This window comes from Miscanthus floridulus, chromosome 6, assembly GCF_019320115.1.
Source record: "Miscanthus floridulus cultivar M001 chromosome 6, ASM1932011v1, whole genome shotgun sequence".
Classification (NCBI taxonomy): Eukaryota; Viridiplantae; Streptophyta; class Magnoliopsida; order Poales; family Poaceae; genus Miscanthus; species Miscanthus floridulus.
The window spans coordinates 116139123-116154022 of NC_089585.1; the positions used below are offsets into that span (position 1 = coordinate 116139123).

The 14900-nt window shown below is 45.1% G+C and overlaps 1 protein-coding gene across 1 annotated transcript; it reads right to left on the bottom strand.

The window, feature by feature from the left end:
- Positions 1 to 822: 822 nt before the first annotated feature.
- LOC136459187 (uncharacterized) lies at positions 823 to 3026 on the bottom strand. The gene is made up of 3 exons (XM_066459073.1): positions 2862 to 3026; positions 2494 to 2762; positions 823 to 1419 (listed from the first exon to the last, which is right to left on the bottom strand). The coding sequence occupies exons 2-3, from the start codon at positions 2734 to 2736 to the stop codon at positions 997 to 999; spliced, it is 666 nt and encodes a 221-aa protein (XP_066315170.1). The 5' UTR covers positions 2737 to 2762; positions 2862 to 3026; the 3' UTR covers positions 823 to 996.
- Between the last annotated feature and the right edge of the window lie 11874 nt (positions 3027 to 14900).

The window sequence follows — 14900 nt, forward strand, 5'->3', positions numbered from 1 at the left end:
GGATACTTTTATTTTCGGATGGCGGCATCAAGACGGAGATGGTGTCGCCGCCATGGAATAATTTTCTCCGGTCTCTTCTCCGTTTTATCGTAGTTAAATCTGACCACGATAAAGGACTAGAGAGATTAAGTTTCAGATCGGTCTTCCTCATTCTTCGTTAGCAGAAAGAAGAAGAAAGAAGACACCAGAAAGAGGAAGTTTTTCAACTCCGCCTACATGCATGTTGGTCGTCGTTCGTTGGGCATCTATTCTTAGGCCTTTTGCCGAGTGGTTGCATGTGTGGTCATCCATACTGCAAAAGCGCCATACAAGTTTGATTTTGAGATTTGGAGCTATTCACAGCGTGAATACAATTTAGATGAAAATTAGTTTCTGAATTTTTATGTAATTCAAAGTGCTTGTAACGTGTTAATGTACCCAACTATTATCTAATATAATTCTTTTTTCATAAAAAAAAACTTTCTACCTGCTATCAAACAACCTGTTCGTTTTAACTGAAACGATCGTGGATTATTACTGCTGGCTGGTTTAGTATAAGAGAAAAAATACTGTTCTAACTTATAATCCACGATCGTTTACGACCCAGCGAGGCTGTTCTCGCTGCCGCGGGCAGTTCATTCAGAATACTGCAAGCATAGGAAGAAACAAAGGCAAACGAACTTACAACTTGAAATGGATGGAGAAAGAAACGCAAAAGGCAGCATTACAGCATTTGACCATGCAGCAGCACAACTTGACATACAGTCTGCACAACAATGCAATACAAATGCACTGTTTCCTCCATGGAACACGTAGAAACATTATGCAATAAGCAGACCAACAAGCACAAGAGCACACACGGCATAAATATCAAAATCTCTCAGCATCATAGTACGCTCTTCATAGGGATACAATAAACTGCCCCCGCTCCCCCGAGCACACAAATCAACTACTATAACAACATATTGTGTGATCAAAATTGCAACCGTTACATGGTGCGAGCAAAACCCATTTAATTTAATACCTTTCCGCCAACCTAGTTGATACAGCCCTTAGCTTAGAATACACTTTGCCAGCAGGAGAACCCAAGATGAGACTGCAAAGCGAATCTCGTGCGACCTTGATGTTAACGAAGGATCCAAGTATATGGATCTTTGTATCAGCGATAACGATGCGGGTCCTGGTAGAGTTCTCAATGGCGTACTTGGTCTTGCCTCCTTTCCCTGATAAGCGGCCGATAGCACGTGACAGATGCTCCCCTCGCAGGGTCTTCACATCCTTGATCTCAAAGGAATCCACATACAGGTCATCAAGACGCAGCAAGGCAACGGCATCAGCAATGTCGAACCCAAGCATAAAAGCATGCACAAAGTCTGCACATTTCTGAAGGTTGCTGACATCTGGTGTGTCTTGCCTTGTCTTTAGCTCCACCCTCCTTGCCTGGAACAGAGGAAACGGTTTAATGGGCCTGACAGATATGATGCAGCCTACACCTTGAGCATTCAACATTTTAGTAATAGGCTTACAACATACTCCCTCTGTCCCAAAATTTATGACACTTTAGCAATGAATCTGGACAGAGTGTCATCTACCTTGGGACGGAGGGAGTATTTAAGTAGAAAACAATAGCAGACAGCCAGACATTTAAGCTCAGAGCCAACAGCCTAAAAGGACATGGACAAACCAGTTGAGTCATAAGCAATTATCAAAATAGAAGCGACTACAATATTGTGGTTTAGCTTGCAACGGCTCAGGCAACATATGCAAGTAGAGAGCATTCATCACATCAAGTAACGAGTAGTTATTTTACTGAGGCCACAAGTATGACCTTAAACTTAGCGACTGCAATATTGTGGTTTTGATTGTGCATTACTTGCTTAGCAGCTAAGATACTATAATCAGAAGAATGCTTGTAGAATTCCTAACTGGCTGGCATCAACAAAATATTCATCATAGAACTTAATCCAACAGATCAAACAAATTCTGCCTCAAATCCATATGCATAAATGGAAGCTTTTGAGATTCAAATGTAGCCACGAGAATGGAATAGTGCAAGTAGAGAGCATTCATCACGTCAAGTAGTTATTTTACTGAGGTCACAAGTATGAGCTTAAACTTAGCAACTACAATATTGTGGTTTTGATTGTGCATTTTACTTGCTTAGCAGCTAAGATACTATAATCAGAATGCTTGTAGAATTCCTAACTGGCTGGCTTCAACAAAATATTCATCATAGAACTTAATCCAACAGATCAAACAAATTCAGCCTCAAATCCGTGTTGTCAATCGTATGCATACATGGAAGCTTTTGAGATTCAAATGTAGCCACGAGAATGGGATAGGAATATATAAAATGTCTATATATTACTTCATACTTCAAATATATAAAATGTCTATGTATTACTTCAGAGTCTGAAACCAGCTACACACTTCAGAAGCGAGAACACCCAAGCTCAAACAGAATAAAGCGTGCAGCGTTGACGACAATAAATTGAGACTCGGCTATCCCCTTACCTTGAGGTTCATGCGTATGTCGATCTTCATGTGCTCGTATACGGGTGTGTAGATTTCCATCCAGCATCGCTTGAGCGGCGCGAACCGGTGCTGCGGCACGGGCACTTTTCGGAACTGGGGCCTCCCGCCGCTCATCTCACTCGGCATCAGAGCATCGAACCGCGGCTTCTCCACGGCGGCGCCCGGCCCCGTCGGGTGGTCCACCGCCATCTCCGAGGAGGAACCCCCCGTCGCGGAGGCCATCGAGTGCGTTTTCAGCAGGGATTGATCTAGTAAAGGGACAAGGGTCAAATAGCCAAATAGGTTGATGTTAGAGATTGGGAACTCGGTTTCGCACAGCAGACAGGGAAGAGAAGGAGTGGGGATACCTGGTGGGCGCTCTTCGCCGGCGAAGATATCAGCGAAGGCCTCGGCACCTGGCGTAGGGCGGCGGCGTCGGTAGCCCACCCAGTCGTCGCAGACAGGGAGAGGGGGCGAGCGAGCGCACGGCGGCTGGCACTGGGAAGGGCGGCGGAGAGGCTTGTGGCAGTTTAGGGTTTCTTCGCAGATATATATTGTAACTAGGCCTTTAATGGGCCTTCTCCTTCCAAGCTGAGACGGGCGGTGCGCTTGGCAGCTGCATGAGAAGGGTCATCAAATTCCTAAAATTACTATGAGAATGAGAATGGAAAAAGTCTACTTAACCCCTCATGTTTCATATTTGGTCTACTTCACCTTTAATTATGAAACCGTCTGTTTTATCCCCTTAACTTTCTAAAACCGTCTATTTTATCACCGGGGGTTTCAGCGGCGGTTGCTACAGTAACAGCGGGTCTACTGCAGTAACAACTGTTTGCTACAGTACCGTTGTTTTGACTTTTTTATTATTTATTTTCGGTGAATTTTTGAAACATCATAGAAAAATCATAAAATGAAAAATCTAATTTTATTGAACTCCACATGAGTAGATCTACACAGTGAATATATAATACGGTATGCTTTAGTACAATTTTTTTTTTTTAGCTTTAGATTAATTAAAAAATCCAATTTTGTCTGTAATTAATTAGAATTTATCTATAACTAAGTTATACATAGTCCAATGAGTACGAAATTTTTACTATAGTTCAAGCATACAATAATTGACGTACCATAAAAATTTCACCATAATTGGATCATAGAAGCTACAGCTATGAATTATTCCAATTAATTACAAACAAAATTAGATTTTCCAATTAATCTAAGGCTACAAAAAAAATTTGTACTAAAGCATGCCGTATTATATATTCACTGTGTAGATCTACTCATGTGTAGTCCAATAAAATTAGATTTTTTATTTTATGATTTTTCTATGATTTATTAAAAATTCACCGAAAATACATAAAAAGAAAACCCAAAACACTGGAACTGTAGCAAACCGTTGTTACTGTAGCAGACCCGTTATTACTGTAGCAAACCGCCGCTGAAAACCGTCCAGGGGGTAAAATAGATGGTTTTAGAAAGTTCAGGGGGGGTAAAACAGACGGTTTCATAGTTGGGGGTGAAGTAAACCAAGTATGAAAGGTGAGGGGGTTAAGTGGACTTTTTCCGAATGAGAATGGTAGTGACCACCGGACGTCCAGACTAATCGCCGCGTTCGGACGCCCATATCTGCACTTTATTTCGCACGTCTTACGTGGAGCCCGTGCCGCTCGAACATCACCCACGCCTAAAGATGGCAATGGGGACCCGCGACCCGATATCCGACAGATATTTACTCCATTAGGGTCTAAATATGGACTAAACACACTATTCACAAGTACGTAAATAGATCAAACCCTTCACCCATCGGGTACGCGGGTATGGGTATGTTCCGGCAGTCCCCGTACTCGTTTACCCATAGGTGAAAAATACCCGGCCCAAAAGTGAAGAAGCCCACCAACCCATGTAAAACCCTAGGTTTGCCAACCCAATCCCAATTGCCATTTTCCCATAGTCCCACCTGCATGACCCGCCTGGTCGCCTGGATTCTGGAGCCGTTGACGCCTGGCCTCCCGCCGCCGAAAAATAGCGCCGTGTTTACTCCTCTGGCGCTCTGTGCTCGCATCGCAAGTCTCGCTCCTCGCCAAAAAAATGCCGCCGCCCGTCCACCCGCCCCTCGTGACCTCGTATCGGCGTTTATCGTATTCGCATCGCAGATTCGCATCCTAGCGTTAGGAACTCGCCACGCCATGCCGGCGACGGAGCAAGAACGGTGATTCCCCTTCCCCTAATCCCCTTCATATCATATTCTCCCCTGCACTATTGCACTAACCAGCTCCTTCACTCCGGCGTCAAGGGACTTCGTGGAGGTCCTAGAGGACGGTGACCGCCTGAAGCTACCGAATCCTGAGCTCGTCGACACCGTGAACACTCCGAAGTTGCTAGATCCAGAGGTCCAAGCTAAAGTCACCGGCGTCAAGGAACTTCGTGGAGGTCCTAGAGGACGGTGACCGTCTGATGCTGCTTCAACAGGAGGTAGGGTACTTGCATGATGGCTACACTCTTCTTCAGTGTTGCAGTGCATCACTTGTTCTGGAGTCAACGAGTCCAATACTCCACTTGGAAGTTCCCAAAACTATGCATATAATCAGTAACTTCTATATTAATCATGACTAATGTAGAGGAGAAACTAAATGAAAAGGAATCTTAATTTGCAGAAGATATTATTATATGCTATTATTTATCTAATTTTATGTGCTCTGGTTAGTGGTGGTTGCTGTTGAATTATTGATTTTCATGTGCGTGAATAAATTATTGGCGGGTACGGATGACCCGATGGGTATGATTTACTCGGCCAGGTATGGGTCTGGGGAAAATTCTCCAGACATAACGGGTATGGGTATTCTGGCGGTACCAAATTTTTATGACGGAGATGGGTCTGGGGTGGCCATACCCGATGGGAATTTACCCATTGCCATCTTTACCCACGCCGTCCGATCTCATACGGGGACTGCTTGTGGCCCCTCCACTTCCCCTGCCCGGATGTCTTCTCGCTCAACGGCACCCCAACAGTTGCAGCAGACGGCTACGCCAAGTGGTTTTCATTACAACAAGAGCAACACCCGATCTAGTTTTACAACATCGAGATACAACACTTGTAACATATGTTCAAACAGCTAAAATACTTGTAAAAACACTTGAAAACTATTGTAAACATACGCAACATCTAGATAAACACACTTGCAACATATGTCTAAAAAACAGATAAAACATTTAGAACCGACTCTTACAATATAAGTGTATAGCCATTGCAACATGTGCAACTTCCCAATCAACTTTTGTAACATCCATCTGAAATAATTGAAATATACCTTTGAAACATCTAAAACACTTAAAACATATGCTTGCAACATGCGCCTCTTCCCGCCACTTCAGCCGACCGCAGGAGACGATGTCTGAGCCGACGATGACCTTCTTGTGGTGGCGCTAGGGTGGTGGTGGTGGGGTGCACGTTGTGGCTGCAATAGGCGAGCGTGGAGTGGGGCACAACGGTGGATGGACGCAACGGCCGAGCAAGGAGTGCGGTGCAGTGGGCGTACAACGAGGGATAGGATGGGAGCGCGCGCAAGGATGGCCATGACAGTGAGGCAGAGTGGCATGGGCGGACGACCACACGGCATGGTGAAGCACGCGACGAGTGAGCGTGAAGTGGAGAGATATTTTTAAGAGAGAGATGGAGGAGACATAGAGAGCAGACATATCTATTGAGCTGGTAACACACGGGCCTGAGAGGACAGCGTCCAGATGGTTAGACGCCCTGACCCAGCATTACCAATATGAGAACGGTCATGAGGACTAGGTATGGAAGTTAGATGGAGAGAATTAATATGAAATTAGATTTTTAGTCATAATCATTTTTGTTTGGTCTATGGAGGAAAAATAAGGAAAGCTGAAGAGAGAAATTATATCTCATGCTTAGTCCATGGGTTTTTTAGTGTAAAATTATATGACAAGTCATGATGAACCGTGATTATGCACTCGTCTTTCATTAAAATCATGATTCTTACTAAATTACTGTAACACCACGGTGTTATATTATACTGTTTTTGCTAAAACGCTGCATGAGCATCATACTTATGTGCAATAGTGTGTAACACGAAGTATAAATCAATGTTCAGCACTTGAAACGTTTATCCGAAACAAGAAACAAATGTTACGTTTCATGTCGTATAATATCGTTTAGTATTTTAAGCGAATTTTTATCGAAAAAATGATATAGCACGTTTATGCGAACTTTGATAGAGTTTGTAGTACGTACTTCGTAGGCGACGATGAAATAGGTGTGGTCGAGGACGAGGTTCGCTAGCTAGTATACCCAGTAGGTCGGAATTGGAATTCGACGCAAAACCGTTCGAAATTTAAGTCATTCGTGTAAGTTTGAAAAGGGGTCGACGAAGCCATGTTCGGCAAATTTTGTAGAGCGACCGGGTTAAACAGTGGCGAGATGTTTTGGCACGATTGGCTAGCCTTAGGTACCCTTTTTCGTGTAGAACAACTGGTTTGGCGGTTGTAGCATTCAGGTTTGAGTTTTGGGCCGCTTTAAAAAACATGCACGGCATATGGTCCATCTCCGGGCGCGGTCACCACCCTCTGCTCGGCCTGGCACCGCTGCTGGCTTGCCAGCACGTGCTGCCACGCTAGCTGCGTTCACACTATCACACCTGTGCGTGTACGCATGCGCATGGTCCTTGTGCTACGGGCCACGGCCGATTGCCACCATGCGCTGGCGCACAGCAGGCATCGCCGCTGCTGCCGTGCCGCGTCCTAGACGCCTGCCCGCGCCCTGCCCTCGCCCGCGTCGGCGGAGCCACCAGGTCCCGTGCTGTAGCTCGCGCTGTCGTGGCTACATGGCACACCACGCACGCACGCATGAACGCGCACTGCGCCGGTAGACCGGCTGCTTCGTCCGCAGTTGCGTCTACTTGCGCCTTTCCGCTCCCACCGCTCGCCGAGCTGGTGTCGCCACTTGCAGGCGCGCTCACAAGCACCGCCTGCATGGCACTATTGCTTGGCCTGAGTGTTTGGTTAACCAAAACCAATCGGTTCAGTTCTTCAGTTTATGACACAAATTTGGTTCTCTATAAATAGAAATCGATCGGTTCTTCGCAAATCTTGGAACCGAGCAAAATCGGTTTCGGATAGTTCGGTTTGGTTCCGGTTCCGACCGAACTAACCGAGGATCTACACAAGTAGCAAAAAAAGAATAGAAAAAATAGAAAAAAAAAGATTTTTAAAAAAGCACAATGTTGAGATTTTAAAAAATGTGAGGGTGTGAGGCTGTGAGGGGGTGTCATCCACCTTTTATATCTAGGGTTAAGTTGGTATTAGGCCTAGGTTATAAGGTTTATTGGGCTTGTTTGTGAATTTTGGTTCCTTTGGTTATTTCAGTTAACCGAGCACAGGAATCAAAATTTGATCAGTTAATTCGGTTCCTAAGAACTGAGAACCGAACAGCTAACCGAAATTTTTGGTTCTGGTTCTTTCGATTTTGGTTCTTTCGGTTCGGTTTTCGGTTCTCGGTTATTTTTGCCTAGCCTTAACTATTGTCGTTGACGCCGCATAGTTGCACGCGTGTAGGATGGCTGCCTGCTTCGCTTTCCCTTAGGCGTCAATGTTGCGCTGTGGCATTTCCTTGGCCAGCGTCGCCTGTAGTGATGCAGTGCTGAGCTTCGTCGGCTTATGTGTTCGGCCGTGCGGCCAACTGCCTAGAGCACACCTCGTGGTTCTCCTTGGCTCATGTACACTTGTACCTTGCGTTGACGACCATGACAGTGTCGGGCCAGGCCATGCCTAACTCCCCTGTCTCTGCTGTCGCCATGGCCGGCGGGGCCATTTCCTTCGATTCGCCATCATGGCAGCATCGTGGTCCAATTAGTCACGTTCTCAGCTCCGCTAGGTAGCCAGCAGCCCAACCGACCCCACGTCATTGCCTGTAGCGCCGCCCTATGCCTCAATTTTGAAGTGTCGCTCCATCGGGTCCTTAAGACTGGGGTGGCCTGCGCCGTCGGCAAGCCACATAACCAAGGCATACCGTTTCAATTCATTGCACTACTAGCCTCTCCTCAAGCTGCTTATCACCCTGCTCACCACGGTCGAAGCTCTACCTCCATATAGCATTCCCTGACGTGGCCGTGCCATCGCCGTGCGCCGCCGCACCACCCGGGCGCACGCGGCCAGTTTGGTTCAGGCCATCTCCAGACAAACCACCACATCGTAGGGTTCCATGGTGAGTCACTAGAGCTCACTAGCTACCTATTTTGCCCCATCTTCGCTGTCATTCACCGGAACAACATTGCTGTGGCTACAGGACCTCCACCACCGTGGTCAGACCGCGCTTCTACGTCCCGGCTTGCATTTCCTTCGCCCGGCACGTCGCATTCGCTTCTAGGTAAGAGTCGGCTCGGTAGCTAGGGAGGGGGAGGTTGGATGTGGCCGACATAGCCGCCCGGTGCCTGCGCCATCGCACGCACGGGTGCCGGGGGACGTCGCCGCGGTGAAGAAGAGAAAGGAGAGGGTGGTAGATGTAAAACCTGTGACTCGGCATAAGAGTGCTCGGGTTAGTTGTGCTAATAAGAGAAATAGCAGGGGCTTTTTCGCTAATGCGCTAGACACGCGCGGCTCCGCTGTGGGCCACCTGTGTTGGGCCGCGTCATGCATTGCAGTGTGGGCCACGCCGGTGGCGGCATGCGCGTGTGGGCGGGAAGCCGGACTGGGCCGAGCCGGTGCTACGTGGGCCGCGAAGTAGGAAGCAGTTTCATTTTTTCCAGTGAATTTGTTAATGCTTATTCAATTTAGTTTTCAAGCTGAACTTTGGTAATTTGTAGTAAATTGTGTAGTGGTCCAAAAAAATAGTGAGACTAATTTTGTTAGGTTCACAAAAATACTATCTACTTGTTAGTATAGTTAGATTGCAGTTAGCTATGACATGGATTGGGTCATAAATTCAAAACTAGAGAGCTAATATTATGTAGGTTAATGTTTGTAGGAATATTTGTGGAAGATTGGTGATAGCTATAGATATAAAAAAATTATAGTAGGCTTGCTAGGTTGGTAGGTACTTGCTGTAAAATTTGTAGCCCTAGGGTAGGTTGATAAGTAGAGTAGCTGTTATCCTTGCTTTATTGTATATAGCGTAAATCAACATTAAGAGTAAGGATAGTTGTAGTTGCGATAATGATAAATGTCATACTTCATACTTGTTGTTGATAGCAATAGATAACTTAATACTATGGTTGGTAGCACTAGCGTAGTAGTTAGACAGAGGTACTTTATTTTAAGAGCTGTTGTTGCTAGATTACTAAGTATTGCATCATTATTTCATGCATGTAGATCACGAGCTGGTAGAATTCGTGCCCATCAATGAACAGGAGTACGACGAGATCATCGAGGAGTACGAGGAGGAGATCCCCATGCAGGAAGGAGCCCTAGAGCCATTTGGTGCTGACCCTACTGACCCATCGCCTATCCAAGGCAAGCCCCGATGCATAACCCATACTTTTAATGATCATGGAATATATATGTGTGATGTGCATTTAAGTTACAGGTATTTTATGGAAACTACCTACATAAATATATCTACCCATGAGTCCTACTAGTACAGGTCGAGTAGCTGCTATGCTCAAGATATCGGTAGCGTGAGTAACCTGCCGTTACTCGCAAATAGGTGATAAAATATGATCACTCATGATAAAATGGTGGAAAGGAAAATGGTGACCGGGCAGAGATATGGTTTGGGTACTGGTGGGTGTAAGGGATTGTGTCCTGTGGCCAACAGGGCATGATTTGGTTACACTTTTTCCCTATCCGTGTCGATTAAGGACCGATCGTTGCAATGAACGTTAGGTAAGTCACAGATCTATTATCCTGAGCGCATACTTGGGTATGGGCACAGGGAAGACTTGTTGCTCTCTTGTCGTGGATCCAGCTCTTTCTGGACCGACTGATTAGAGGCAGAGATGGTAGAGGTCATGGCACCACACTGAGTCCGGGACTCAGGAGTGAGGGCTTGGAGTCCAAGTTTGGATGGGGATCTAGACACCCAGGATAGGAGAGGGATGGGTTAGTCCTACTTGTACCTAGAGTACAAGCGGGGTGTGTGTTTTTGGGGCACCTAGCTAGACACATTGGTTCGCGAATCACCGCCGAGTCGGTATGACTTGTCTTAACTCTAGCATCATAGTAAGAACTAAAAGATGGAAGGTGATAAAATGGAACTGATTGCTCAACTCTTACTTAAAAGTAGAATAGGTGCTTATATAGACTGCATAGATAATAACTTAACGCGGCCAATAATAACAACCTAAATAAGGACTCACTATTAATATTGCTTTCTGCTAAAATAAACCAGCAAGCCATAAAGCTTCTCATATTCTTTGGAGTCGGGAATTTATTTCCCACTAGTCGGGTAAGTCTTGCGAGTATATTGTGTACTTAGGGTTTATTTATTCCTATTGTAGGTGATGCATGAGATGTATCTTGTGTGGAGGATGCTTCTGGTGGGCTCAGACGGATCCTCGTCCCTATCGCTAGATGTTTATTTTTAAATTCCGTTGTTTATCATTCTACACTCTGATATTTGGTATTGTAATAATGTACTTTTTTAAAAAAAACTCTGATGTATGAAATGGACAAGTATTATAACTCGTTCTCATTATTGGATCCTTGGAGAAAATGTGGATCTTTTGGGTTCTCCCTTAGGGGTGTGCCCGACGGATACCGCCCGTTGTAGCTTGCTTTTGGGGTGCTTAGTGTCTGATGGAAGACGAGCGCTTCTGTAAGTGTGCTATTTTGGGTGGTTCTGCCACAATTACCACCCCTACCCTAGAGAAGTGATTAACGAGAGTTTGCTAAACTCTCGATCTTCTTCCCACAAAAATTCCACTCCCATAAAACAAACACAAGAATTCCCACCAAAAATCCTACTCCCATGTAACAAACACAAGATTTCTAAACTTGTAACTCTAAACTCCCATTTTTCTCATTTCAATTACCTCCAACCAAACCAAACGTGCATGGGAGAAAGTTCATCTAAGGTGCTGTTTGGTTCGGATTTTTTAGCCAGACATGGTTCACACGGTCAACCGATATCTATTGGTTGCCCCAATCTACAAGCAAGAATAGTTACTGTCCAATACAATCTTGATCCTGCTCCTAACCAAGCATTATCCTTCCCCGCTCTGCTCCTCTTCTCAGTTTTGACTTCTCTTCCTCGCAAGCCGCAACTCATGATTTCACACAAAACAACAATCTCTGCTTTTATGAGCAAGAAGAAAAAGACAACAAACAATATATAAGCAAGACATAGTTACTATCCAATACAATCTTGATCCCGCTCCTAACCTAGCATTATCGTTTCTCACTCCGCTCCTCTTCTTAGTTTTCACTTCTCTTCCTCGCAAGCTACGACCCACGATTTCACACAAGACAACAATCTCCACTTTTATGAACAAGAAGACAAAGACAGCAAGCAAAGCATAGAGCACCAAAAACCATAGAAGAGCAACACCACCAGGAGCAGAGGGAGGAGTCTAGGGCGCCGCTAGCCGAGGCCCGACAACCTTGCCGTGGCGAGCCACCGAAGGGTGATGTAAGGACCGTGACGCCTAAGAGAGGGGAGTGAGTTAGGCAACTTAAAATTCTACTTCTAGCTATGAACTCTAATTTTTACCTTAGCAAAACATATGCAAATAAATAACTATCTAGATGTGCAACTACGGTTTTGCTAGTGTGTTGCCATCTCTAGGATGTAAACTCTATCGATGACTCTAGTATTTTTATTGAGGTATCGAGAAGCGCTCAAGCTTCCCCCTAGTCCTCGTTGGAGCCCCTCGCAAGGGCCAAGCTCCCGAGCGGGTAACTCCGTAGATAGCCCTGTGCCTTCCCCACAAGCAAGTGGGTCTCTAGTGCGCCTTTCGATAAGCCTCTTCCAGAACACTTCCCACCATCTTCACTATCAAGATTCCGGCTGAACCACCGAAGACCTTGTTCCCTCCATACACTGTGGTGGCCACACCACAATCATGGTTGGTGTGGTATCGCAAGGCTTACAAGTCCCACCGAGTACAATAATGGTGCGCGCAAGCACCGAGTGATAAGAGGTATGCAAAACTCACTAAACACTAGGCCTAAACCTAAAGCAAGCGCATTTGAGCGTGGTCTAACTAACCTAAGAACTTCGTAAAGCACCTACGCTAATAACCTTGTGAGCTATTAAGCTCTATGCAAATGGAGAACTCTAAAATGGTGTATCAACACTATAGCATCTTCCCATAGCTTCTCCACACATGTGTTTGTGCGGTTGGAGGCTTATTTATAGCTCCAAAGTTGAGAACTAGCCATTACCCCTTCATTGGGCTGAAAATGTGAGCTCCGAACCGAGCTCTAGACCCGAACTATGGGGGCTCCGGAACATATACCTCGGGTCCTGTTGTCCACACATTCAAATTCGACCGTTGTCGCGCTCCAACGACTCTTTTCCATGCTCCGGACTGAGCTCTGGACTCTACCTCTGGACCAATGCGCACATCGGTCCTGAGGTGTCCAGAAACTACACCGAGAGGTATTTTCTAGACCCGGTCCTGAGCCTACCTCCGGACCATGCATCGTGGGTTCAGTGTGTTTTGCCTTTCGAATACCTATTTTGGAAGCTTCGGACTCAACCTCGGGACTGAGTCATGTGCTTCGGACCCAGGCTCCGCACTACTATAGTGGTAGTCCTATGCCTGACCACCACTCGCTAAATGGCTATAACTCTTTGCTCCGAAGTCCGATTTCGATGACTTTAGACTTTTTTGGAAAGCTAATGAAGAGCTCTACAACTCTAAACTGGTGTCATATCAATTTGAGCTGATCCAAAATCATGAGACAATTCCAATTCATTCACATCTTTGTCTCGGTTTCGGTGACTTTAATTTTGTTCGTGTCTTGGTCCGAGCTTCTTAATCTTTGCGTCTTAAACTCCTAGCTTCACTTCTAGATTGATCACACATCCTCTTAGTATCTTCTTTAGAGTGTTGATTAATTCTTCATGTTTCACTCTCGGTCTAAGTCCGCTATGCAACCTATTGGACTACAAAACATACACTTGCAAACACATTAGTCCAACTTGGTTGTGTTGATTATCAAACACCAAAATCCAAACTAAATGAGCCAAGGATCCATTTTCCTTACAGGTGCGATGCCTAGTAGAGGCCCACGATGACGACAATGCGACTATGATGTCTTGTCTCCATGTCGAGCCGCCGATGCGAGCAACAAAATAACGTAGAGGAAGGCGCATAGGAGGAGCTGCGATGGCAGCAATGGCACAGCGCAGCAATTGAACTTAGGAGTCATGTTCTGGGCAAGAGCAAGAACCGCAGCTCCGCAGATAATGCCCATGGTCCAAGCGAGCAAGAGGCGAAACCCTCTTTTCATTTATGGTGACCGCACACAAGACGGATCTACCAATATGGCATGGTATGGCCGCTTCATACCTACCCGTCAGTTGACACCCAGTGTTTGCCTAAACGACCGATTAAATGGCCACTAAACGATAAATGGTGGTAAACTGTTTTATTTAGGGGGTAAACAGAAATTAAACGGTTGACCGTTTAAATGGTCAAAAAACAGGAAAAACGGTCTAAACGGCCTAAATGGAACAAAGATAAACAGAATTAAACGGGCTAAACAACTGTTTAAACGGCTGCTTAGGCGAACACGAGGCAAATCTAGTTCGGTTTTGTATGGATAAATTTGTATGCTTAAGTTTATTATATTTATAAATGTGTACACTTGATATGTTACATGCATAAATATCTATATTTGGTTCTTTTCACATGCATAAATATATATACATACCAAAATAATTGATTTTTACTCGGATAAATATGTATAAATGGTAGAATACTTGATTTTTTACATGCACATATATAATTATATGCACTTTTTTAAAAAAGTACAAAACCGTTTAGACCGTTTAATTTTGTTTAAACACCATTTAAACAGCATAAACGTTAAACGAAGAGCGACCATGTAAAAACCGTTTACCATTTCGAAAAACATTGTTGACACCACATCCCCACCTCACGTGAAGCGCCTTGCCACTGGCTGAAGCTACCACTAAAGCAGTGATGTATTGATTTAATGAGATGAGCGTGTGTGGGCCGCTTGCTATGGTATGCTAAATTGGCGGCTTATTCTCCACCGGGCACTAGCACATGCACATCCTAGATTCCCTAACCTATTTAGTTGGAGACCTGCTGATTTGTCTGGTAAAAAGTGTTGTTTGAGAGTTGACTAGGATTTTATGAAATATGCCTCGCCAGCTAAGTAGGGAGATGATGAGTTTAGTTGGAAGCCCGCGACCGAGAAGTTTAATAAAGAGAGAAAAAAATGTTTTCTTGTGTATATAACTTTAATATCATTGGAGT